The sequence below is a fragment of the Rhodnius prolixus genome, unplaced genomic scaffold (assembly GCF_049639745.1).
Source record: "Rhodnius prolixus isolate KJV_2025 unplaced genomic scaffold, Rpr scaffold_7, whole genome shotgun sequence".
In the NCBI taxonomy this organism is placed as follows: Eukaryota; Metazoa; Arthropoda; class Insecta; order Hemiptera; family Reduviidae; genus Rhodnius; species Rhodnius prolixus.
In genome coordinates, this window is record NW_027411582.1 from 36,060,234 (window position 1) to 36,086,391 (window position 26,158).

General features: G+C 31.6%; 1 protein-coding gene across 17 annotated transcripts in view; it reads right to left on the bottom strand.

Annotated features, from left to right (window-relative positions):
• The window catches only part of rut (adenylate cyclase rutabaga), a 46,686-nt gene extending 20,764 nt beyond the window's left edge, over positions 1–25,922 (bottom strand). For 10 of the 17 annotated variants that reach the window (XR_012454416.1, XR_012454412.1, XR_012454411.1 and 7 more), the window contains exons 1-19: positions 25,639–25,922; positions 24,771–25,062; positions 19,531–19,680; positions 19,121–19,239; positions 17,362–17,473; positions 17,124–17,251; positions 16,873–17,031; positions 15,815–15,959; positions 15,008–15,187; positions 11,205–11,267; positions 8,601–8,690; positions 5,325–5,510; positions 4,446–4,592; positions 4,175–4,306; positions 2,622–2,869; positions 2,361–2,481; positions 1,479–1,598; positions 925–1,086; positions 438–660 (exon numbers count right to left, since the gene is read on the bottom strand). Coding sequence is in view for 1 of the 17 variants with exons in the window: in XM_074115207.1 (XP_073971308.1) it covers positions 438–660; positions 925–1,086; positions 1,479–1,598; positions 2,361–2,481; positions 2,622–2,869; positions 4,175–4,306; positions 4,446–4,592; positions 5,325–5,510; positions 8,601–8,690; positions 11,205–11,267; positions 15,008–15,187; positions 15,815–15,959; positions 16,873–17,031; positions 17,124–17,251; positions 17,362–17,473; positions 19,121–19,239; positions 19,531–19,680; positions 24,771–25,062; positions 25,639–25,922 (3,061 nt within the window). In the remaining 16 variants the exon portion in view is untranslated. Of the gene's footprint in view, positions 1–437; positions 661–924; positions 1,087–1,478; positions 1,599–2,360; positions 2,482–2,621; positions 2,870–4,174; positions 4,307–4,445; positions 4,593–5,324; positions 5,511–8,600; positions 8,691–11,204; positions 11,268–15,007; positions 15,188–15,814; positions 15,960–16,872; positions 17,032–17,123; positions 17,252–17,361; positions 17,474–19,120; positions 19,240–19,530; positions 19,681–21,020; positions 21,165–24,770; positions 25,063–25,638 lie in introns of those variants that run through there. The other 7 variants (XR_012454414.1, XR_012454413.1, XR_012454417.1 and 4 more) reach the window with 7 other exon arrangements.
• Positions 25,923–26,158: the final 236 nt, after the last annotated feature.

Genomic DNA, 26,158 nt, shown 5'->3' on the forward strand with positions numbered 1-26,158 from the left:
CAACTTTATAATTAGATTAGGTTTTCATCTAAAGGATAATTGAATGTAATAAATGAATGTGTAATTGAATATATGTAAATATTATAAAGAAGGGTTAATTACGTTTCAAACTTTGATAAAGGGATTGAATTCTTCTATCAAAAGTACCAATTTCAGTGAAAGTGAGATTCTGAATGTAAAAGTTAAAACAAAAATGCCTTGCTAAAATTCCGAGTCAGTCAATTACGATTTTTACTGAATGTATTTTTCACTTCTTAGAATTTTTCTGAATAAATGAGTTTTAAGACATTTTAGAATTTAAAAGATTAAATTGTTCTTATAAGTAGTCAGTTAGCAATTCTCGAGAATCGTTTTAAAAGAAATTCCTGAAGATTGGTTGTTGTTTTTTTAAAGTTACTACTGTTAAGTCACTGAATAAAATAAAACATAAAACTTACCAACTCTCAGCATAAAATTATTGTAAGAATTATCATTAATTGAGACCAATTTATCACGCATGGAGAATACAAATTCTACCAGCTGGCTCATGTACATTGCTGCTGAATGATCACTATCACTGTCTAATATTCTATGTTCTGGCATCAATCCTACTGCTGCCATATATGTAGAACCAACAGTCTTAATCTTGTCTATACATCTAAATCTTTCATCGCCTAATAACTATAGCAATAAAAAAAAATCAAATTTTATTTCTGAATAATCATTTCACTATTACAAAAAAGAAGTTAAAAGAGTTACAGTGAGTTAAAATGTCATTGCGTTTTTCTTTTTTTTGTTTTCTATAATTTGTTGAAGTTTGGAAGATTTATTTTCTCCTCTTGCTGTAGAAAACAGCATTTTTTTAAAAAAAATTCAGAATTATAAGCTAATTTAAGACTTTTGACTCACTTAACTAAGAATTCTAAGTTATTAAACATAAATTACCTCATCAAAATCAGCAATAATTTCATTTAACAATCTTAAACATTCTACACCTTGATTATTTCCATCTAATTCCATGTAAAATTCATGATAATTAGTAATGGAAGCAAATACTACACCTACTCGACTGTAACTCTGATGGTACAGCTCCTGTGAAACACAGCTCTTTAGCAAAGCAACAGAGCGTCACACAAAAATTCATTAATTAGTAACGAAATTTATTCAACTATTATTTTTAAAAAAATAAATAAATAAATGAGAATAAATGTATATGAAATACTAAAAACTTAAAGTGCCTTAAATAATATAAGAATGTATGCATGAAGTGAATTTTAAAATAAAAACTATAAAAATTCAAATAAATCAGCTGAGTAATTTGATTTGAAAAACAACATCTGATGAATGATTCATGATTAAAATTAACAAAAATCATGATTATGATTCTTTTTATGATTTAAAAAAAAAACCTCTTCAGTAAAATTGAAAAAACGAAAAATGCATACTTTCCCTTATAATTTTGATAAACAAAAAACAGATATTTTTTCCCTTCTACTCACCATATTGCTTCTGAACTGATTGTCTAAAAAGTGTGTGGCAACATGAGCGGGCAGCAAATTGAATAATATTCGTTTATTTGAATGTTGTAATGCATCCATATCACGTTTTTCTTCATTCGCCTGTTCATCAATGATTTTTTTTAAATTAATATTTTCGAAGTGTTACTTTGAAGAATTTCTATTAACCAATTGATTAATGCAAATGAAATGTCATATACGACGGATTCTAAGCACGCGTTTTCAAAATACTATGTTCAAACGATGGGAAAAAAATCTATAAAAATATTTGGGATTGTTATATTCCTTTGACAAATGTAGTTCATTCATTATTTGTAAAATATATTCTTCTGGTTTAAAATTTCTATGTCTCCCCTACTATTGACAGAATTTGATAGAAACTTAAGATAAACGTGCTTCAACTTCGGATAATAATTTCGATACTAAGAGAATACTTATAAGAAAGATGGGTACTTTTCCGTTAGCCGGGCGCAAATGTCGCCAATTGTGAACCAAACGCGAGCCAAGTCAACGGAATAAAAGTCGAAAACGTTCAACTATAAACAAATATTAATTAATAATAAGCAAAACAAGTTCAACTATAAACAAATATTAATGAATTGTAAAGAAAACAGTTTTACCCAATACTGTTTTTCGCTTGCGCCCGGCTAACGGAAAAGTACCGAAAGATGTTTTATAGAATGCAATTTACATCACAGATTTGTTTCTTTTTTTTTTAACTTCTCAGTCAGAAACTACTTATCCACCACGAAAAAACAAAATAAACTATGAGGAAAAATACAATAGTGAATAAACGGACATTTCATTTTGCACTGACCTAACATTTAATATCCAATATTTTTGATATAAGGAATCGAAACTTACCTGGATTTGCCAGAGGAAATCCAGTCTGGCCGTCCATTCGACATGTCTACCATGAATTGCAACAGCCAACAGGAACATTAAAATATAAACAATACTTATCACATGTGTTGGGACCGAAGATCTAGAAATAAATGAATAATAGGTTAATCTACTGTTATAATTAGATCGCTTTAAATTTTATCACAATAGGTTAATCTACTGTTATAATTAAATTTTATCACAAAAATAAAAGAAATTAATAAAATTATAAAGATTACTTACTGGACCCTAGTATCATAACAATTAAATATAGGTTTGTGCGAGACTTCAATGAGCAATACGTAGACAAGCGCCATCAATGCTAATAGTGTACACTTGACCAGTGTAGGTAATCGTAGAAAGATTGCCACAGACAGGTAACCAAGGCAACAGGAAGCAGCTATATACTGTGGCAGAGGGCATAGTCGGTGATCTGACCAAGTTACTGTTGAATTTAAACGTGGACATCCGGTTTCAACTCGACATGTAAACTGGAAAGGTTTTAAAGATTAAAAATTATTTCCAATATAAAATACAAGAAAGTGCAAAAAATCTTAGCCTTTTACATTAACGAGTATTACAAAATGATACAAATTTTTATTTCAAACTACTTAACCATCTAATAAATCATATAAATCTAATCTTTGGGCCAATAATTTAATTCCTGCTTGGTACTTAGAAGGCAAAGAATCCATAAAAACCTAATTTATTCTCTTGCCCTGAAGTAGAATTTTTCCTTGAAAAAAATTAGCTATGGAATGGATGGAGGTCAAAGGACCTAAGTCTGAACTGAGGAGCAAGGAATAATTTCTAATTCCCGATAATTATTTCCTAAGATCCTGCTCTAAAGTTTAGTATCTCAAGCCATATTGAAACTCGCAACAATAATACTAATAATGTTAAGCGTTCGAAATCCAGTTATCTGCCCTTATATTCTCTTCATAGAAGCCACTTTCACCTCACCAATGGTGATGGACCATGTTGTTTTTATAGACCACTGTCCAAAGGCAGCTAATGCATTGAAAAAGCTACAGGAGCCAATTACCGTAAATTTATACGCGCTTTAAAGAATAATAATAAGATTAATAATAATTTTTTTTTATGGAGGGGAAAAATGCATTATGCATCATCGTGGGAGAAATGCCCACGTTAGTGGGACCCTCATCCACTAAAAAACCAACCTCCCCAACAGACAGAGAAACCCTACCTGGAACCACTTGCGCCTTACATCAAGGTGGTGCCTCATAACCCATACGAGCTCCTACCGGCTTTCAATCGCTCTCCATTACGCCGGGAGCAGATGGAAGTCCAACTCCTGTTTCTTTCTTTTTAATATTATCTTGACAAAGGTAACCACCCGGTCCCAGCAGTCTCTGTGAGAGAGCATACTCCCTACTATGTTCTCGGGCGTGATTCTCCCGATCTCTTGTTCCAAGCTCTCCCTCTCCGGCACCCATCTATTACACAAAAAGAATGTGTGGTGGGCATCATCGAGGTCAGAGTCTCCGAAGATATATGACGGGTCTCCAACTTTCCCCATCTTATACAGGTACAGGGAGGTGAAATACCCGTGCCCTGTAAGAAACTGAGTGAGGTAGTAGAATAATAATAATAAAAGTAATAATAATAATAATAAGAATAATAATAATAATAGTTATCTTCTTACACAGCGCTAAGAATCACCTTCCTTTACTAAGGGTTTCTATAATATTCGCACAAAAATTATACTGCTTAGAATGAAAATAAGATCCATATATAAATATATTTTTTTAAACAAGTAAAAATTAAATACATACCACATTAACTTGAGCCACAGTATATATTAGAATTATGGTGAACACTGTAATTGCGAGACGTAGTATGAAACTTTGGGAAATATCCCACATTATCCATCTTAATCGTACAGCTAGTAACAACATTAGCACCACCTATGGAGAAAAACAAGAAATTTCCAAAGTAATATTTTTTTACATAAAAATGGAGGAACTTAAAGGAAGGAAAGAAGTTACAATTACTTTGATTAAATAATTATTTAAACAAAAAAAAAATTAAGGAATTATTACTAACTGATATCCAGACAAAGGCAGTTAGGAAGAGCAACAACAGTATTATAGTTCGGGGCAATATGGCCGCTTGCAGGCCTCCAATTAATAGAAGTAGTACCAGACTACAGGCTAAGGAGGTGCTGTAACCAACATCGTTGTCAGCTTGATACTAAAGTGAAAGAAAGCAAAACATTAGCTATTTTATAAGAAACAAAAAAAAATTTGTTAAATAAATAAATAAGAAAATCGTAGCAAGCATTTTCAAAAAGCAATAAGTGTGGCACTCCTTCTATAAATTTTAGCTAGAGATATCGAATTCCGCTTTGCAGTGCAAACCATGCAGAACCGATAAAACAGAATATGATAAAAATAATGATAATTGAGCACACAAAGATTAAAGAGTAAATTCAGGTTACAGAGGTAGTTCCGGATGAAGAATTTTTTCATCTAACTCGGAACACTTTCGTAGAACATTTATCCCCTCTTCTTATAAATACGTAGGACACAATGGTTCTATAGAAGGAAGTAAAATCCTAGGAAGTCCTAGAAGTACTACCTCTGGTCGAATTTTCGTGGAAAATTGTTTCATTACAGATTTATTTCCATCATGTGTACAATGTGGGTACGAAGTTTGAAGAAAATCAAGTCATTTTCCAGAGTTTTCAACAAAAAACGTGGAACATCCGCTCAGTATAGTGATACTACCAGTTGAGGGTTTTGATCGCTCTGTTAGAGACGAGTACACTCAGTAAGATCAATCGAAATGTAAAGTTTTACCTTCCTGTTTGTCGTTTTTCCAGACATTTTGTTTCCATTGTAAACTCTTAAAAATTGCAGCCATACTCTCCTTACCCCAGTAAGAGAAAGGACAAATAAAAAAAAAATTTAAACCCCCACTTACTTGGCTTTCTTTTGATGAATCTTTAAATGCTAACGATATCAACGATACATGTTCTGATTTTTCTCGATCCACACTTCTAGCTTCAATCGCTTGACTTAAATATTTGTTTACACGATTCTGTGGCTGATGGTAAACGCTAGAGTGTCGTTTTTTAAATGGCCTCTTGAATTTATCTGTCACTTTGTTCTGCAAAGAAAATCGATTAAATAGATCAGCAAATATTAGGCAGTGTGGTAAAGAACATTAAAAGCAAAAAACCTTGATGAAAAATTAAAATTTAAGAACAGTGCAGACAATGATTGAAAATAATATAACTAATTTTCTAAAGTTCAAGACAAAAAGTATCTGACATCCAGCTGAAACTATTCTGAAACTATTCATTTCCTAAACAAAGTAAACTAACTGCTAGAAAAAAAAAATATATATAATAAACTCGAATTCATCTGTTATTTTATAAAACTTAAGAAAAATGTTATTATTTTAAAAAATCCAATTTAAATCTACTACTTCTAAAAAGAAATATCATTTAATGCTTGCATTAAAATAATACACATGCAAAAATAATAAATTTAAATAAAATAAGAAGATAATTTACAGTCGCATACCCACACAAACACGAAATTCATTCGCCAATTTATATGATGCAAAAGATATGAGACTAAGTTATCAAAGTTGTACCGAACAGGAACTAAAATATCAAAATTGATATATTTGAAGGTAGTTGACAACAATATTTCCACCTTACCAAATGAACATCAACATAAAATTTGACAAGAAAACGTGCTCCGCATCAGAATGGTTAAACTTGATCAAATCAAGTACAAATTACGCTCCACTTCAAGACGTACAAACAGCGAGTAACCAGTACTTTGGAAATGTAGGTTTCCCAGCAGCAAAAATGGGTAGAGAGAATATAACCACAACACTTATCTTTTGAAATGGCCCGAATAAAACATTCCTGGAGCAAAACCAGGATAAAAGAACGTGAAACAGATCAGTCAATCAAATATGGGTTTGTTTGCTTTGAAGAAGTTTATATTACCGACAAGGAAGGATCAACACAATAGGCCGTTGTCATTCTTTTGAGAAAAAAAAAAAACCTTAATCTTAAATCCTACTGCGTAATGAAACCAGCAACCAGATGCAGACCACAATTGTCGGATGTGAGGTCTATTTCTGAAAATTACGACTAGGATAATAGTATTGAATTTACAATCGTGATCCTCAAACTTAGTTCTAGAAAACTGCTTTCCCCTTTTTCTGACATTAATGGACGTGCTATTGAAGAGCGTTGGCGTTGGACCAAGGTATGTTAAGGTAGTGAAAGGACAAATTTTCCATTTTTTTCCAGACGACAGCAGTACCTTCAGAACAGGAAGACAAAAAATTAGTAGACAACTTGAAAGTGCTTAAAGTAAAGATCAGAAAAAATACAATTAAAACTTTATTGTTCATCTTAACATCAACAAATGCGTGCAGTTATAAGCTTCAAGAAGAAAATTAAGAAAGAAGTAGTAATATTACAAGTAAAGCTTAACAGAATGCAAACTATTACAGATCTGGGGGATGAACAATTTCCTATTTTTCATAAATATTCAAGCAAACTCGGACTTCAAATAATAAGTAAGTTGAATTTTTATAGTATTTTATTAAATACCCACATTAGTGAAAGTAATAAGCTGTAATTAAATAAATTAGTATTAACATTAGTTAAAAGTTATTTCAAATAAACATGTATGAAGAAGTTGCAGTATCTTCTTTTATATGAGGATGCTACATCAATATTACGTACATTCTCATAGAACGGTACCAACAAAAATTCTTAATTCAACTTACCATTTGTTGCTGATAGATATTACAGATAGGAAACCTTTTCCGAACCCCGTTACACTTATATTTACACGAAAATTTACTGCTAGGATAAAAGAAGAAAATGAATTGGCAAATGTTTGGCCACAAAATGTACAGTAAGACAGATTTTTTTTCTATTTTTTTTAATTTTTGGGGCCCATATAGACTATGGTGCAAGCAAATTTCATTTTATAATCAGTGGAACCTTATTTATATAAGGCTCTAGCTGAGGTGAAAAGGTCTTGAAACTTACTGCAAGATAGATTCTAAAGCACATTTTAGGGCAAGATAAGAAATGCTCACAACCCACTTATACAAGGTTAGGTAAGATAATTCCTATAAAGAATCTGAAAGGGCCTTGCATATCAAGCAAGTGTAATTCCTGATAAGAGGTTGAATATAGTCCTCCTTCACACTAACATTATCAGTAATTGCATTGGTTACTATAACCTTAACGACGATGAATCCTATTCTATTCCAAATCCAGTGACTTGGAATCCGCGTATAAGTAATTCGAATCCCGCGATATGGAAACGTCACTGATAGAAAGGCTTGCTTAGCTTGTACACTGTTGCTTTAACGTGCTGTTCTGAGTTGTTAGGGGACAAACAGCCTGTAAGAAAAAATTTGTTCGGCTGTTTTGAGAGTCTACTGCTTCAAGTTCAGATATGGAATTTTGCCTTGAATTCGGTTTGTATTTTGAGATCACACGAATCGGCTTAAAATTCATCTCTCCTACAGAGGCGAAAGCTAATAATGAAGTTGTGACAATCAGAAGATGATTGAAGTCACTCCTATGATGGAGATGGTTAGCAAAAGCCCATTTTTCTTGAAGCTTCATTACCTCACTACTTCTTCGGCTTTTACGCTCCAACAGCGTAGCAGTAAGACTACCAATGAAGAGCTCTTTAACTATTCTTATACTGAAGGAATTTATAGTTGAAGACTCTCTTCTTCAAAAAAGCGAACCTTCTAAACTAATTTATTTATCTATCACAGAAATAAATGTTGAAAATGATCAGGACTAACATCTTTTAACTTTACAAAAAAAAAGAAGAATAATTCATGTCTTACAGACATTCATTCAATATTGGCTTCATTATGGCAGATTATAAATTAAATAAAAACTACGTAAATAATAATAATAATGAACTTCGGAAATGATACGTAAACATTTTCTCAAAAAAAAGGTCGGCCATCCTTTTACTTTATATATATATAAAAAAAAAACACTGTCGCCAAAGTGGGAGAATGTGCACTAAAAGAGTAAAAGATCAGAAGAAACCTGCATGTTCTGAGAGTTTAACAGAATATTAATAGGATAAATAGGTAAGTAGAAGAAGGTTTACAAAATCTATTGATACAAATTACAGGAAAAAAAAAAAATAAGGACATCGTGCACATCTCCAATAACATTTTATTTACCTTATGTGTAACATTTCTAATGTTGAGATCTGCCGGATTGAAGGGTCTAGATCCTGGTTCAGCATGGAGGGCTCTCTGAAGGTCTAACACCTAACAAAGGGTGGAGAGTAAAAGTTTTACATCATACACACACTCCAATCGTACTCAAAAAACAAAAAAAGAACAAAAATAAGACAAAAATAAACGAAATTAAATAGAAGAGCTTTCGAAATAAAGACAAAATGAAAAAAAATTACAACATAAAACAAAATGAACTTCACAAAAAATAAAACTGCTCTGGAATTTTGCCTAAACTCTAAACCAATAATATTTCTTACCATATCCAAAAAATTGGTTCTATTTATTTAAATAATAAAGAAAGCAAAAGCAACATGCGTTCATAAATTATGTGGAAATACTTTAGGTAAACATCTTATTTTTCTTCTATGTATTTTTTAATTCAATGTTTATAGCTAATGAACTTTGCTTAAAAAAAAAGTATAAAAAAAATTGAACAGGTCTCCAGGGAATGACTGGAAAATTTAGTGTCTTCCTAAAATAGTCAAGACTTAAGCAATGAATCCTCTAGAACAGCGTTTCCCAACCTGTAGTACGCGAGTTGATGGTTGGTGGTTCGCGAAAAATTATCAATAATGGGCGGACATAAAAATAAACCAAAAATTAAATCATATAAACACCATAGAAACGTTTTTTCCTATAATACATAAACATTATTTTAATTAATAATATTATACAGTAAAGTTGTTAGAATGTACTTCGTAATAAGGTTAGTCTGTCTCAAGATATACGAGAAAATATAAATAGCACATTTAAAAGGATTAAAAATTGTCTTTCATGGAGTATTTTTCCAAAAATCCCCGAAAACACAAATGATAATTGGATTTCAAACCCCCTTCTCTATTAAGAAAATTTAGGAAAAGCTACATCATTATCAATAAAAGATAAAGAAAATTTAATAGAATTATCATGTGACAGAACTTAAATGATAACTACGTAAAAATCTGCTGCTTGAAGAGACTGGATTGTAATGAGTAAGCTCTATCTAAGCAATATTTAATCTAATTGGTACTTAGAGGTAGTTGAATGCTTAAAAGAAATTAATTCATAAGATTTGGGCTCAAATATAATAATTCTAAAGTAGAACTTTGTAAATTAATTAATAATTTTGAAGAGAAAAATATGTACGCAATTTTTAATTACTTAAAAAACGTTTTAAAACTAAGATCTTACATTTTACAAAGTTTATAAAGTGAACATGAACTTGAACTCCTTTGTAACAGATACATTGTATCTCTATACAAATAAAGATAATAATAATAATAAAATAACACACTCGGATTATTAAATTTCCCGAAATACCAACATTTTTACGAAGTGGTACAAATTAGCATGATGTACGTACTACCAAGTGGTACGCGAGCCAAAAAAGGTTGGGAAACGCTGGTATAGAACAAAAAAGTAACTGAAATATTCGACATTCCTTTGGTCCTCTCTAAAAGTAGTCTAAATTTTAGCTTTGATTACCAATAAATGAATGATTTTAAATTTTAAGATGATTTATCACACTTAATGGGATTATCTATGACATTGGGTGATAAATATTGGTTGTAACACTGTATTAAAAATAAAGGGAGTCTCAAGCCTAAGTTGTTGTTACTGCTCAGCCAAATCCTACAAAAACCCTGGTGGCCCTTCTAAAAAAAAAAGGCAAGGTTTCTCCTTCTCAAACTACTGAAACTATAAGGAGACGCCACTTTAAAAATTGTACAGCACTTCTTCTGGTTACCCGACTTAATTAAAGCTGAGAATCTAAGAAGAAAAATACACTGTTAAAGGTGTCGTATGTATATTTGTTTTATTCCTTTACTTTGTTCATACTCAAGACGAAAAAGTGATCGATTAGACCTCGAAAAAAAAAACAAATTCAATTAGAAAAATAGTTGCATACGATTTCACTTGCTACAAGCAGCTAAAAAAAAAAATACGCAAATTTCAAATAATGAATTAAAGATTATCTAAGTTTAAATAAAAAACCAGAGCAGATAAGTTATATATTATTTTATCTACATACATTATGCATATGTCCTAATAATTGTATGCATGTATAACTATATGAAAATGTAATGATTAACCATTATACAGTGAAAATTAAAAGCGGACATATACACTAAATAAAGATATGATGAGGCATTTGTATACTTTCAAAATTAATAAAATATACTAGTATGTTTATTTATTAATTTATTTTGACGTGAATATGTCTTTTATATTTGCTATCATATGGAGGCAATCCAAAAAAACCTAATGATAACAAAATCGGGGGATACAGTTTGGCATTATTAGTTTCGAATCTATCGTCTACATCCAAAATTAATTTTTTTATTGAACTAATAGGTCTAAATTAACTTTTTGGCTTGAAAGAAAAATTGATAAAGGATGCCATAAAAAAATTAAAGAAAATAAAAATTATTCTTTTTTCCCTCTTCTAAAAATTAAGTATTGGTAATATTAAAAAAAAAAAGATATTTTATTTTTTTTTATTTCAACTACCAGATGATAAAATAATTGAGAGAAAAACAAAAAGCTTTTTTTTGAAAAACATACTTTACTGTACTGAGGGTCATTGTATTTGCCTCTTTGGTAGTACCACTCATCACTTACCGCATCCTAAAAAAAAAAAATTAACACCAAAAAAAAAAGAAAAACAAAGAAAAACAAAGAAAAAGGAAAAACAAAAACTTAAAAAAAACTACAACTACCGAAAAAAGAAAATTAATAAGAATAAGAATGATAAAAAAACATTCATTCAATCTACATACAAACGTAACTTTAATTTTAAAAAATTGAGTAAATCAAAAATTTTACTTACAAAAATTTGAAACTTCCAAAGCAATGATTATTGGTTGGTGTTTAGGTTATCATCAATAACTTACAATAATAATTCAGAAAGATAATTTTTTATAAATAACGAATCGCGCAATAAACCAAATTAAACTAAAACTGAATTGAACTTAAAATTATGAGAATTTTCTTTTTCTAAGTTTTTTGCATTCATTGACTCAATAAATATTAATTTTTGATCAACTTAGCAAGTTAATTTTTTTGATCTCGTAGCAGTAATCAAATTACTGGTAAAAAATCAATTTGAAAAACATGAAATTTCATTAGAATAGCACAGAAATACGAGGGTCGTTTGAAAAGTCCGTGCAAAAATAAAAACTACTTAATTTTTTGGGGTAAACCTTTTTTATTTTTCAACATAGTCTCCTTTTAGGCTTATACACTTCGTCCAACGCTGCTCTAGTTTGTTGATCCCTTCCGAATAATAGGATTTGTCCAAGTCTGAAAAATAGCCATTCGTTTCTGCAATCACCTCCTCGTTTGAATAAAATCTTTTTCCCGCCAGCCATTTCTCCATATTGGGGAACAAATAGTAGTCCGAGGGAGCCAAGTCTGGAGAATAGGGGGGGATGTGAAACGAGTTGGAACCCTATTTCCATTAATTTTGCGACCACAACTGCTGAGGTGTGAGCTGGTGCGTTGTCGTGATGGAAAAGGACTTTTTTGTGGGCCAATCGTGGGCGTTTTTCTTGCAGCTCGGTTTTCAAACGGTCCAATAACGGATGAATAATATGCACCTGTAATAGTTTTACCCTTTTCCAGATAGTCGATGAGGATTATTCCTTGCGAATCCCAAAAGACAGTCGCCATAATCTTTCCGACCGAAGGAACGGTCTTCGCCTTTTTTGGCGCAGATTCCCCCTTGGTAACCCATTGTTTAGATTGTTCTTTGGTCTCAGGAGTGTAGTGATGTATCTATGTTTAATCCACAGTGACGAAACGACGCTTAAAGTCCTGCGGATTCTTCTGGAACAGCTGCAAACTGTCCTTGCAACACTTCACACGATTTCGTCTTTGGTCAAGCGTGAGCAATCGCGGCGCCCATCTTGCGGATAGCTTTGTCATGTCCAAATGTTGATGCAAAATATTATGTACCCGTTCATTCGAGATGCCCACAGCACTAGCAATCTCACGCATCTTCACTCTTCTCTCATCCATCACCATATCATGGATTTTATCAATGATTTCTGGAGTAGTAACTTCAACAGGGCGTCCAGAACGTTCAGCGTCACTTGTGCCCATATGGCCACTCCGAAAATTTTGAAACCACTTATAAACTGTTCTAATCGAAGGTGCAGAGTCACCATAATGTTTATCAAGTTTCTCTTTAGTCTCCTCAGGCGTTTTGCCTTTCATAAAGTAGTGTTTAATCAACACACGAAATTCTTTTTCGTTCATTTTTTGAAAATCACTCGACTTCCTCGATTCAAACGAATGCCAAACACAAAGAAATAGACCGATCTGGCTGAAACTTGGTGTGTGTTCTTTCAAGAGATGCTACTAACTAAACATAACTTCGATACGCGCCAGTGGTGCTATCTCTCTGACTTTGCACGGACTTTTCAAACGACCCTCGTATATTATGGAAATCAACCGTTATGCTTATCATTTTAAATTTCTTTCATTGCTGGAAGTTATCAAATATTGCTGGATTAAACGGGGGGGGGGGTATAAATAAACATGGAAAAAACAGAAAATTTAAAAGGCTGTTAGTAAAAAACAAAATTGGAAATGAAATAGTTACTTCTATAAAAACAAAAATACTTTCAACGATAAAATATCAAATAATATTGTGTAATATGTAGAGCTTGACAAAATTAAGCAATAGTACTGAAAAATTTCTATAAAAATATAATAATAAAACTAAAATAAAACAAGGTCTAAGGTTGTATAGTTTTTTTTTTTAATTGTAATTTGTAACTAATAAAAATTATAACTACTAATAAACTACTAGTTATTTCAAATAATTCTAACTAAAACTCAAATTATTTCTCACTAGATGGCAAAAACTAATCTACTTTTTCTTTTCTGATGAATAATACTAAAGCATCAACTGTTCTAGTAATGTTAAGAAGATATATTAGAGTAATTCTGAGTGAAGGAGGCGAAAATTTTAAATTTTCTGATATATGACAATGGCGTATATAAATTAGGTTTGGGGAAAATAATGATTGATAGAATTTAAAACTATCCGGTAGGTAGGACACGAGAAAAACGGTAAGTAATCTTGAAAAACTTCCTAATTTGATAATTCTTTTTATATCTATAAAATACAAAATTCTCAAATTTTCTTTAAAATAAAGTGCCCAATTTTTAGTGTATTTTTTTTTTTTGCAACAACGCTGTTCTCAATAGATTTCGTGATAAAATATTGGAAACGAAATTTATGCAAAAACACGAGTTTTCAAGTTATTGTTTTTTGTTTAAGTTATTACTGTAATCAGTGAAATTCTAAAACATTATTTAATACGAAGGACAAAAGCAAAATAGAACTTGAATTTTTCACGAACGCAAGTGGAGTCTCGGTTATCCGTCACCCTTTTATCCGTCTATTCCAATTAACCGTCACTGACCTCAGTATTTAAAAATAAAAATAAAAAACCTGTTCAACGCTGAGTGTTAATATTTTCTTTTGAGATTTTTCCCTCTGTCTTTCAGGTACATACTCGTGTCCATCATTCGACAGTTTGTGGGTTTTTTTTCCTAGAAAGATCAACCACAAACAAAACCTCCCACAAAACCGATTAGATGTCGCAGACATTGTATTCATTAATTTTAATACACAATAGAATGAATTGAATAATGAAAGATAGCTGACCCTTAAGGCTTAAGCGTATAAACGTATAAATAAAGTATACAAAGTTAATACAAAGTTTTATACACGTTAAACAAAAGAATCTGGAAATTTTCCTGTTTTTTTCCATTATCCGTCTATTCGACTATCCGTCACGTGTCCGGTGGTCCCGGTCATGACGGATAACCGAGACTCCACTGTAATTAATTGAAATAAAATTTAGGAGGCTCCTGCTATTTAATGATGTGTACACATGACTGTTTGTTGTTCAAAATCAAAGTTAATTGCTACAGGCCTATATCGTCTTGTCTACTACATCATGCAACCAAGTAATGGGTATACCCACTTGCAACAAGTTTAACATTTCCCCCTTAAGATCCAAAGCAAAGACTAGGGAGCGTATCTTTTCAGGGTAGAAAAATATGAGAGAAACCCGGGGCTAAAAGTAAGTTCATAATATGGTGCTCGGTGGATGGTTCATCTAAAAATCTTGACACTACTATTTTAATATTACCATGGTTTATATAGTGTGGTAACTCCATTACGGGCAAAAACTTTACTAAAATAATAATACTAACCCAAACTCTTAGGAGTTTCTACTTTTAATTTTATTTACTATTTCAATAAAAAAAAAATCAAATTAAATAAAAAAATAAAATAAAAATGGAAGAATAAAAGAAGTTTTTGTAGTTTAAAAATCTAAGCTTTTTACCTTCCTGGCTGTAGAAGCTTTATGTTCCGCCGCTGTGGCCATATTAGAGAATGGAACTTCCACAGAATATTTTATCGAATGCAACAGCTGTACAACAACGTTGGACACATTCTTGAAGCTCAGCTTCCTACGTTGGGCGCCCAGCGCTGAACGTACCTGCAGTGTGTTGAACAACAGCGGCTGTGTATGGACATTACAGAAATAATAATACAAAAAAAAAAAAAAAAAATACTACAAATTAATTCTTTTTTTCTTTTTTTTTGAAATAATATTCAAAACTACGAGATATTTTTGCCCAACAATGTTGGGGAATTCTTTTATTTTTGTTTTAGCCCCATTTTTCTCACAAACTTTGTACAAATGTTCTCTCTTCTTCAGATTTCTCTTCTTTAGTACATTGTTTGTTTCCTGACTTAAAATGTCAGAATGTCTAGTTATTTGAAGACATCTAGGGGATAAAGTAGCGAGATTTTTTGTTTTTTTCTTTGTTAATCACACTATCAGGAAGTGACACTTAACTAACCACTAAACATAAATATCACTGTTTTTCATGTTTTCACTTGTCAAACTTTAATCCATAATTTTTACTTAAAACAGAAAATTATGGTTCCAGTTTTTTTAGTATACACTGAAAAATCATTTTGTATTTACACAATAGATAAAATACTGTGCAGGTAAATTACGAACAATATTTATATTTTCATATTCTTTCTATTCACTAAATTTAACTAAACATTTACAAATATTTATTTAATTTTTAATTTTTTTTTACTTACATACAAACTTCTTTTTCTTTAGATAACTTACTTTTCTTCTTCTAACTGGCGGTACAATGAAGTAAGTGGTTATACCATGATCTCTGAGATATTGATTTCTAGTACCACCATGCCCGGCTTCTACTTCGTATTCACCTCCAAGATAATCCAGGGTTGCTTGTGTTATATGTACTCTCCTGAGACGAAAAAAAAAAAAATGATATCAATTTAGATTAGAGTTGGTAGAGCAAAAATGGTTGAAATTAGAATCCTACATTTCTTCTGAATTAGATGCTACCTTGGACGTTCCTTAGAGCTCACTTTTAACTCTTTGGGGCTAGGTAGGTTAAAAACTGTCCCACCTTTTGCTGCATGGTGGGATATATTTTAACCCACCTCGAAAAGTTGAAGTTATTCATACATACAGCTTAATATGTTATTTAAAGTTTTTCATTCAGTTGGCAGTGCTATGCACCAATGGTAAATGCGTAAATAAGTGAAAACATTTTTATATTTAGTAAAAAATGGTGGCACCGCACACTGTTCTATTATTTGGCTGCAGATGTTGTTAATTCATACATTGTTTATAAAAAATTGGGTCAAAACATGGAACTTAAACATTTCAAGGAAGAGTGCGCTGAAGGACAGTACTGTACTATCTGCAAAGTTCCGCTTTGTTTTGGTAAAAAGTTGTGTTTGAATGAACATCATATAAAGCATTAGTTGCATAGTGGTATTATACAATACCAGTGTCCCACACTAAAAAAGGACTATTGAAATGGTATTAATTTTTTCTTTTCTTTTTTTCGTATTTCGAGAGTGATGATTATTTGAGAGAGATGATTACTTATGTCAGATAATGGAAATGAATGTTTATTTCCATTTTTTTTATAATAAAAGAAATTCTGTGATAGTAGGGCTTTTATTTTCTTTAAAATCGTGTGCCTCAAAGAGTTAAGTTCAATATTGCTTATAAAAAAATGAAAGATTATGTTGTAAGTATTAAATTTCAAATTAGCTTTATAATTATACGTAACACTACCCTTAAAACACTAGAAAATAACTAAAAATAAAACCAGAAAATTAACAAATTATACAGAAAATACGAACCCTGGTTCTCCGCCGGCTTCCATGTTATTCGCCAACGTTACATCGTTTGACCACACATCGTACTGCCATTTTCTCAATCCTAAAACACCACACAGTACCCTACCTGAATGTATACCTACCCGCATGTTCAAATGAACATCGGTGGCTTCTACAACAGAACTGAAAATGGAAAGACTTGCATTAACCATTCAGTACAGCTCAAAAAAATGCCTTTAATGCATTAAATATTACGGACTCACAAGAATACTTACGCAATTGCATCAATCATATCTAATCCCATTTCAACAGTACATTTAGCATGATCTGACCTGGGTTCCGGAAGACCAGACACACAATAATAACAGTCGCCCAAAATTTTTATCCTCAAACAATGGTTGTCCTGGAAAAAAATCAACTAAATTAATATTTATAATTGATTAATGATTTACAATTATTTTAAAATTGATATTAGTAAATTTCTCTCTTTAAAAATAATAATAATTAACATACGTTAGCTAGCTGATCAAATCTTCCAAAAAGTTCGTTAAGCAGTCGAACGAGTTCTTGTGCTGAACATTGTGAAGCAAGTACCGTAAAACCAACAATATCCGCAAATAAAATGCTGCAATAATAAGATATTTTAAGAAGAAAAACATAGCAATAATATATTTTTACAAAATTTGATCATTAAATATGCTTTCCTTTTTGTCTTAGGTTATTTTTTTTGTTAATTATTACAATTGTGGGATTTAGGTCCAGGGTTTTTCTCTTTTTTTTTTGTTTGTAAACATAATTTTGTTAAGTTCACTTTTTATTATGATCATAGAAGCCAATTTAAGACTAAGAAAGACATATAATTAGGCGACAATACTCCCAATTAGGCATAAGAGATATAGATGGATGTATAATGAATACACAACGGGCTAAAGGTTTTCAAGAATTTTACTTATTCCTACACAAAAATCTATTAATAAATGTTGCACAATGTACTTCACAACTTAAAGGATTAGTTGTACTTAAAGATTTTCAATGTTACATACAAATATCTCCTTTATATAAATATACAAAGGCTAAGGACTTAGAAGAATAGACTTGTGTAAATAATGCCTTGTCATTGCGACTGGCCAGTTAGTAAAGCAAACTATCTTCAGCGCTGAACTAGCACCGTATTGAGGGAAGGGAGAAGTTGGCTTTAGAGAGATTATCCCTAAACATGCTGGCTCTTTTGACTTTCGGGGAGCATTGGTCCAGTTATTTCTATTCTAGGAGAGTCTTTCTTCCAGAATATCTTTGAAGATATTGAAGAGGGAACATGTGTTGATACACATGTGATAAGCATCACGATCCCTCATTATTGGCTTCCCCGCCTAAATAACCTAGGTGAATGGAACAACTGTTGATGGTAGGGAATTCCGAAGCACAGGTACTACCCTTCTACTTGACAGCGAAACATAACTACTTAATAGCATTAATTCGTAAGAAATAAGTCCCTAAATTTTTTGAAAATGCATGTACTAATAAATAGAGTTTTAGTGGGTCAGTCAGAATGAAATACAGAATTTAGAATGTCTCGGATTGGGTAAAAGTTGTGAAGCATGCTTTGAGGGATACCCACATTTCTTCTCTTATGTATTTACATAGGAAAATGTATCCAATAAAATTGAATATATTATGATGAGTTCAAATGTATAATTAATAATGGAAGTTAAAAAACAAAAATCGTTAGAGCCATTTTCGAAAAAGTCGCATTTTTTTGCACACCATTTGTGGTGAAAATTTAATTTCAAAAATTGGACACGATTACAACTCTTCCTTTTACTTGAAGTAAGAGAAAGTAACAATATTCAACATTTGGAGAAAAAACGAACTAATAAGACCACATTCTAATTAATATCTGTCGCCGAATTCCCTCTATAATTGTTTCAATTTGGCGCAAACATTCACAGTGGGAAGAAATAAAACATTGCTGTTTTATTTAATTGATTTATGAATGATACGAGAATTGAAAAGCAAGGACTCAGTTCTATTTAAAATATGTGAGTCAGCCAATTAAAAACTGCAGCTTGCCAAAGAAGTTCATCAAATGATTCAGAACAACTTATCATTGAAAACAAAATATTTTCTATGTGTGGGTATAAAAGTATAAAAATATTTTTTTCAATTAATATTTTCGAGTATTTACTTTTAAATAATATGTAATTATAATCAATAAACATAAAGGAAATAAAATTATGTTAAAAAAAATATTGTATATTACAAACCCACTCACCTAACGTTTTCGTGCCTTTGAATATAAATTTTGTGAAACTGTCCTTCAACAGGAGACATGATATCTGCTTTCATCTCCATGGCAACATGTTGCGGAAGAACCGATAACAACAGCCTTTCCTGTGGTAAAAACACACAAAATTCACGTTCGTTTAGAGTTTTTTTGTACTACTATTTTCCACCATTGTTTACGTTCTAGAACATTTTTTGTAGATTTGTAAAAATCGAAAACATTTCTGACAACTGTCGGTTTCATTCATCTTGATACTTCATTAGTATCATGCATAGAATTTTGATTTCAACTTACAGTCTAAGCGTTGTTAAGAAAAAATTTTAAATGTACGCCAAACTGTAAAATTCTTAATAAATAAATAATAATGCTAATTTTTCCACAGCTAACACTGTACTTACAAGTTTTTCATTTTCATCTTCCATTTCCAATCTAGCGGCTATACAATTTCTTGTATCTAGAAACGCCCGACGTTGTGCACGTTCCATCAACGAATGTAATAACATGCCAACAACATTTGCACAGATGAATATGATCACGTTTGCTGCCACCTACAACAACAAAATACATAAATAAATGGTTAAATAAATTAAGTATGAACACTAACTCGCCCTTCCTTTTTCAATTCTCAAGGTAAACTTAATACTTTTTCTTAAGGCTTGACGTTTCTACTTAGTGCTATATGGTTTCATAACTGAATTTTAAAATTTGTAAAATTCATAACAAAGAGCCACTTTACACAAGAGTTTAATAGTCTTTAGCACTCTAAATTTAGTAGAATAATTTTTCTAGACAATCTTATTTTTATTGAATTCTTATGAAGTGTGTAAAATACTAATCTAAAGTGCCACTTTTAGAAATAGTTTAGAGTAACGTTTGATTAAGAAGTCTAACCAAAATTCCGGATTTGTAAAATTTCAACTTGGTGAGAAACTTTTTTTGCGGCGAACACAGTGAAGTTCTGAGGGATCTGTGACAGTCTTTAGAATTATTTCTAACAATCAAGAAAATTTAATTTAGTAAATTGTGGAAAGGGGAAGGAAGTCGTGAGAGTTTCCTAACAAATTATATTTTGTTTGTTTTTCATACTGCTTCATAGGTGAAGTCAGTTCTATAACTCGTTTATATGTTACATTTACATGTAAATGGTTGGTGAGTGTTGTAATTAACGGTAGCTATGGAATTGTTTGCAGTATCAGTCGGGTTTAATGTAGCTGACTATTGTCCTCTACTTCATAATTGAATCTATTGTTCGTAATTTTTATAATCACTATTTTTCGAATAATGTTTTATAGCTTATCAACATAAATTTTAATAACGGGCAAATTGTAGGAAAATTAGGAAACCCTGACCTTCACAAGTTTAAGCACTAAGTTGCTTTAGCTGGACATACAACGTTTTAACGAACAAAAGCAGTTCTCAGGGATTCATTACTAATCCTCACCTCCATTTCCAAATCCCACCTATTTTTCTTTACTTTAATGACATTAAACAATCTCACGTATTATTTAAATTTATGAAAAGGTAGTCCTTGACATTCATGTATGATATAGTAATCACGATTCACCTTTGCACCATTGTAAGTGCATTTACGTGAATATTCATAAATCTCACGTAACACTTAATAGTCAAAAAAATTTAATGTTAACTACAACTCATAATGCCAATTGTATATAAAAATGAAAATATCGAATGATGTACTTAATTATTGCAAATGGGTGTTCAATGTTAAAATTTTTTTTTTTTTTGCAATCGTTTTAATAATTGAATAAATAAACTCTAAACTTCACGAAAAGGCTTCCCGGCTGAAACTTAGGTAGGTTATTGAATTTAGAATATTGGATTAAACTGAGCTTTAGAAGTATAAAAGATTGACATTAATTTTACTTACAATTATTGTTCCCATTACTGACAGTAGTAAGTAATCTTGCTGTTTACCAGTTGCTACTATTCTATTAAGTAAGTTACCTATTAGTTTTCTGCACTTAATTCAATTTTAGAAGTTGTTTTTTCGGATAAATAATCATTACTATCAAGAGGTTACGACACCACCATGATGTTTTACCAGTACATGAGAAGGTTGCTCTTAGGTTACAAAACAGGTTTGTCTAAAATTTCAAATAATACTTATAGGCGGCAATACTAACTTATAATTTCAAAGTTTAAATTATATTTATTAATACTGAATTGAAAATTCTAATTTATATTAAATACTTACTAATTAATAATAGTAATAGTGCAAAAAACAATGACCTAATTGAAGTTCAAATTTTCTTCACTAGATTTAGTAAATAATTGGCCAATTATTAAACGATTGCAGTAAAAAAAAAATTAATAGATAGATGTGAGAAGAGCTAGCGAATTACAGTATGAGACCATTCTGGGATTATTATTCAATGAACTTTCAAATAAAGTAGAGAAAAATAGTATGCCAAAAATAAAACACGATTGCGAAGTCTATTCTTACTATACAGGGTGTTCAGCATAAGACTACGGTAACTTCGGGAGGCGATTCTGGGCATCATTTGCAACAAAAAATTCCATATAAACTATGGCTCGATTCGGCTCCGTTTTATAGATATTTTTAATTTTATGTTTTTTCAAGGAACTACTACTTTTTAGCAAACAGTTGTCTATATTTCTCAAACTATTGTAGCTGCAGCAATTTAAATTAGCTCATTAGAAAGATGGTTAAATTTCCTTTTAAATAAGCTAATTTGTATTCCAAAATAATAAAATTAAGTATTTCAAATTGTGGCCCAAACATAAGAAATAGCAAGTTTCTAATTTTTTCCAAAAACTTTGACTTCATTTTTCTCAAAAACATTTTATATGAAAAAACCGTGCACTATTCAGGAAAAACATCTACATACGATCACCTTTCGAACGGTATACAATGCATAGGGATTATTTTAAAAATTGATGCAAAAATCTGTGATTAATTGCAAAAAAGTAGGCCTCAAAACAGCGTCGGCATTATGAAAGGAATTCACTTACCATAAGAAAATAACTGATCAGAATCATCAAATCCAGTGCGATTTTTTGCAAACATGTAATTTAATAATTAATTTATTTAAGAACTATATTCAAAAATATAAAACTTACATTAAAAATAATAAAATAAAATAAAAAGATGAAAAATGAATATGGTGTTAAATGAGTGTTAGGTACCAATCTCGAAAGAAAGGATTTTCGTTTAACGACTTTAGATCTGTGTGTTATTCTGTAGTTAATTAAAGAAATATGCCAAATAATGTGAATAAATCATCATTTTGAACTACTCAATAAACTTTAGGAATTAACAGGTTATGAAGTGCTAATGAATAAGCCGAACACAGGAGATTGTGGAGAGCCGACGCTGTTTTAAGGCCTACTTTTTTGCAATTAATCACAGATTTCTGCATCAATTTTTAAAATAATCCCTATGCATTGTATACCGTTCGAAAGGTGATCGTATGTAGATGTTTTTCCTGAATAGTGCACGGTTTTTTCATATAAAATGTTTTTGAGAAAAATGAAGTCAAAGTTTTTGGAAAAAATTAGAAACTTGCTATTTCTTATGTTTGGGCCACAATTTGAAATACTTAATTTTATTATTTTGGAATACAAATTAGCTTATTTAAAAGGAAATTTAACCTTCTTTCTAATGAGCTAATTTAAATTGCTGCAGCTACAATAGTTTGAGATATATAGACAACTGTTTGCTAAAAAGTAGTAGTTCCTTGAAAAAACATAAAATTAAAAATATCTATAAAACGGAGCCGAATCGAGCCATAGTTTATATGGAATTTTTTGTTGCAAATGATGCCCAGAATCGCCTCCCGAAGTTACCGTAGTCTTATGCTGAACACCCTGTATATAGAAGGAAGCATTCTTCATATCACTTCCAGTTTATAATTATGAAGACAAATCTTCGCCTGCCACAATCCTGAGAAGCTACTCCAGGAGCTTAGCTCTATTAACGAGCGCCTACTTAAGTTAATGAAAAAGTACACCTTGACGACAATGATGCTCTGAGAGCGTTAAGTTTTTTTTTGTTTAGCTGCACGCATGGTATACTTGAGGTGAGTCCCTCACCCCGAAAGGTAAGGGGAAAAGGTAATGGGAAATTTGTTGAGATAAGGATTAGGTAAGTGATGATTGCTGGAGGGACTAGTGCGGGGGGGGAATTTGGTTCCAGAATTAGGCATTCTGAGTCTTTGGGCAAATTTGCCATCTCCAGGTGGAAATCCAAATAATAGGACACAATAAATAACCAAGGAACATGATATAGTTCAGTAATGATTCTGTCAAATGTTTTTAGAAGTTTGAACAAAATAGTTTCTATTAAATTAACGCTCTTTTAAATTGTCAAAACATATGTCCACTAAATTAAACTTTTTTGAACTAGTGTTATATTTAGTCCAAAAAAAATTATAAAAAATTCTCTCTAATGAAATTGTGCAGGAGAAAGAAGGTATATTTATAATTAAAACATTCATTTCAGCGATATATCAACTCTTGAGGCGTTACTTAAAAGCTTATAAAATTTATAAATACTAACAGATGTTTGGCAGACTACTGCAAAAATGCAGCGGCAAAAAATGTTATGTTACTAAATATTTGCTTAGTTTTTTTTTAACCTAAAAGAAAAAATGTAAAATTCATTAATTCGTGTAAATTAGGTGGGTGCGAACAAGTATTAAGAAAGAAAATATTGGAAATAACATCCCATTTTTTTTATATTTCTGGCAATAAGTTATAAAAAGCTTAAACTTTATATATCTTATTGGTAACACCTTGGAACTTGACAAGTTATTGAAAGAGATTATTTCACATCTTAAAAGTTGTTTTCGAAAATAATTCATACGATTTTCTTTTAACTACTCAGTACGTTGTAAACTTTTCCAGAGACATTTCAGCCATATTTGGAGGATGTGAATGATTACGGTTCTTTCTAAAAAGTCAATTCGGCGTCATGTCCAGCAATACCAATCATTTTATACCATTTTTAAAATTACAGCAATTACTTGAGAAAAAAATTTGAGACCATGTTAAAAAGGAACACAAAAAAGGTTCTGACTGAATTTTATACGGCCAGACTATAAAAATACTACCTAAGGAATGCATACTGCAGAGTACCAGAAAACACGTGTAGGAGACAGAACGCCCTAAAGTTAAAAAAAAAAAGAGAGAATGTTGAAAGGAACCAGGAGAGGGGAGGAGGAGCTGGTCTCCTAAAGTAATTCCCTAAATAGAATCTGGTTTTAAGTGATTGGCCTTCAAACCTTGAACAGAGCAGTTCTCCCTTCAGTACTCCACATACCCTTTAGGGGTTTAGGGAGTCAGTGTGTGTCTCTCGTTGCTCTCTCTCTCTCACGCTCTCTTTTAAAACACACACACACACATTCCCCCTTTTACCCTTTACAGTACTTCATCTTATCAACACTATAGATTGACTATATACTAGACTTACATCACTTTCTGAACGTAAAATTTAACATTGCATTTCTCGATGTAAGAATATACATTAAAGATTAACAAATGAGAATTATGAGAAAACACACGATTTTTCATATTCAAGGACAAGTATTTTCGATGATAAGTCTCATGCGTTTTGCGCAAGAATGTGTTTCCTCTTTAGAAAAGCAAATTTACTCACTTGTTGCCATAAAAGATTTTGAAACATGTCCACAAAAGCGGCACTGACGGCCAAATGTACCAGCGGCAATGCTAGGCCGAATAGTGCGGCTACCCAAGTCTTCAGCGGTAACATGGCATAAGATACGAATAGCACGAACAATACACGCCATACACCTTCTGGAAATACTCGTCTAGTTTCCAGTCTTAGACCGGATAACGGCGGTCCCAGCGGCAGTCCAACGGCCACAAATGTGGAGCAGAAGAACAGTATCACATAGCATACCCAAAGTAGATATGTGTCTTGCATATATCTGGAATATAGAAGAAGGAAATCATTATTTAGTTTAATCAATTAACTTATTAAGGCAATGAAATCAACCTAAAAGTATTACTTAAAGTTAAATTTCATTATAACGAAGTCATCTAAATTATCCAAATTTTAAAGAGTGGTAACATTCAGGTCACTTACTTGGCTCAGTAACAATGAATTTTCAGCTAATCTGTAAATTTGCGCTCAAAAAATTTAGGGTTACTTTTAAGCGTAATTTATGGTTCCTTGTATAATGTTAATAAGCATTAAATATTACTCAAATGTTTGGAGTTCTCAAAAAATTAGCGAGTTAGAACTTGAAAGTAATAGTGTGTAGTTTTTTTCTATAAAACTTAATTTACATCTTTTAGGGCAAGAAAACACACTAACGATATAATTACAACACACTTGTAATTATGCTCTCAGTTACAAAGAAAATTGGATTCTCATTATTAAATGTACAGAGGTGGTATGACAATACAGTCACTAAGGGTTGATGCCTAATAACAATTCCTCAGACGTGCATTTAATCAAATATTTCAATACAGAATCTAGATATATAGAAATAGATGTTCACCTAGTTGAGAGGAAGACCAGCAGAAATAGGAAGAGTAGACAGTGCAGCAGATGGTAGATGTTCTGCGGAGTCAGACTTCTAGTGTAGACGAAAGAAAGATTGGCCAGTAGGGCGCTCAACAGCAGAAAGAGGCAGACCACAGAGCTGACCGAACTGTGTTGCAATTTGAAGATATACCTTTGGTAGAGAGCTTCCAGTTCATCATTTTCAAAACGCTGCCGATCGACCAGCCTGGAGAATACCAACTTTCTGTGCGAATCCATCGCCTTCACCGAGTGGTCCATCTTGTGAGGGAACCTACCCCCCACCACTCACCTGGAACGCTCTTTCAACCTGCCTCCTTCATCTGTAACAGAAAGAAACGTTATCATAGTAGTTTTTATTTTCTAGGTTTCAGTTTTTGTTCATTAAAAAAAGAGCAAAGTATTCATCCAAATTTTTAACAGTTACACTTTAGATAATTGAAAAACAACAAAGAGTTGCTGGCCGCACAGCTTTCTGATTAATCTCAAGACGTATT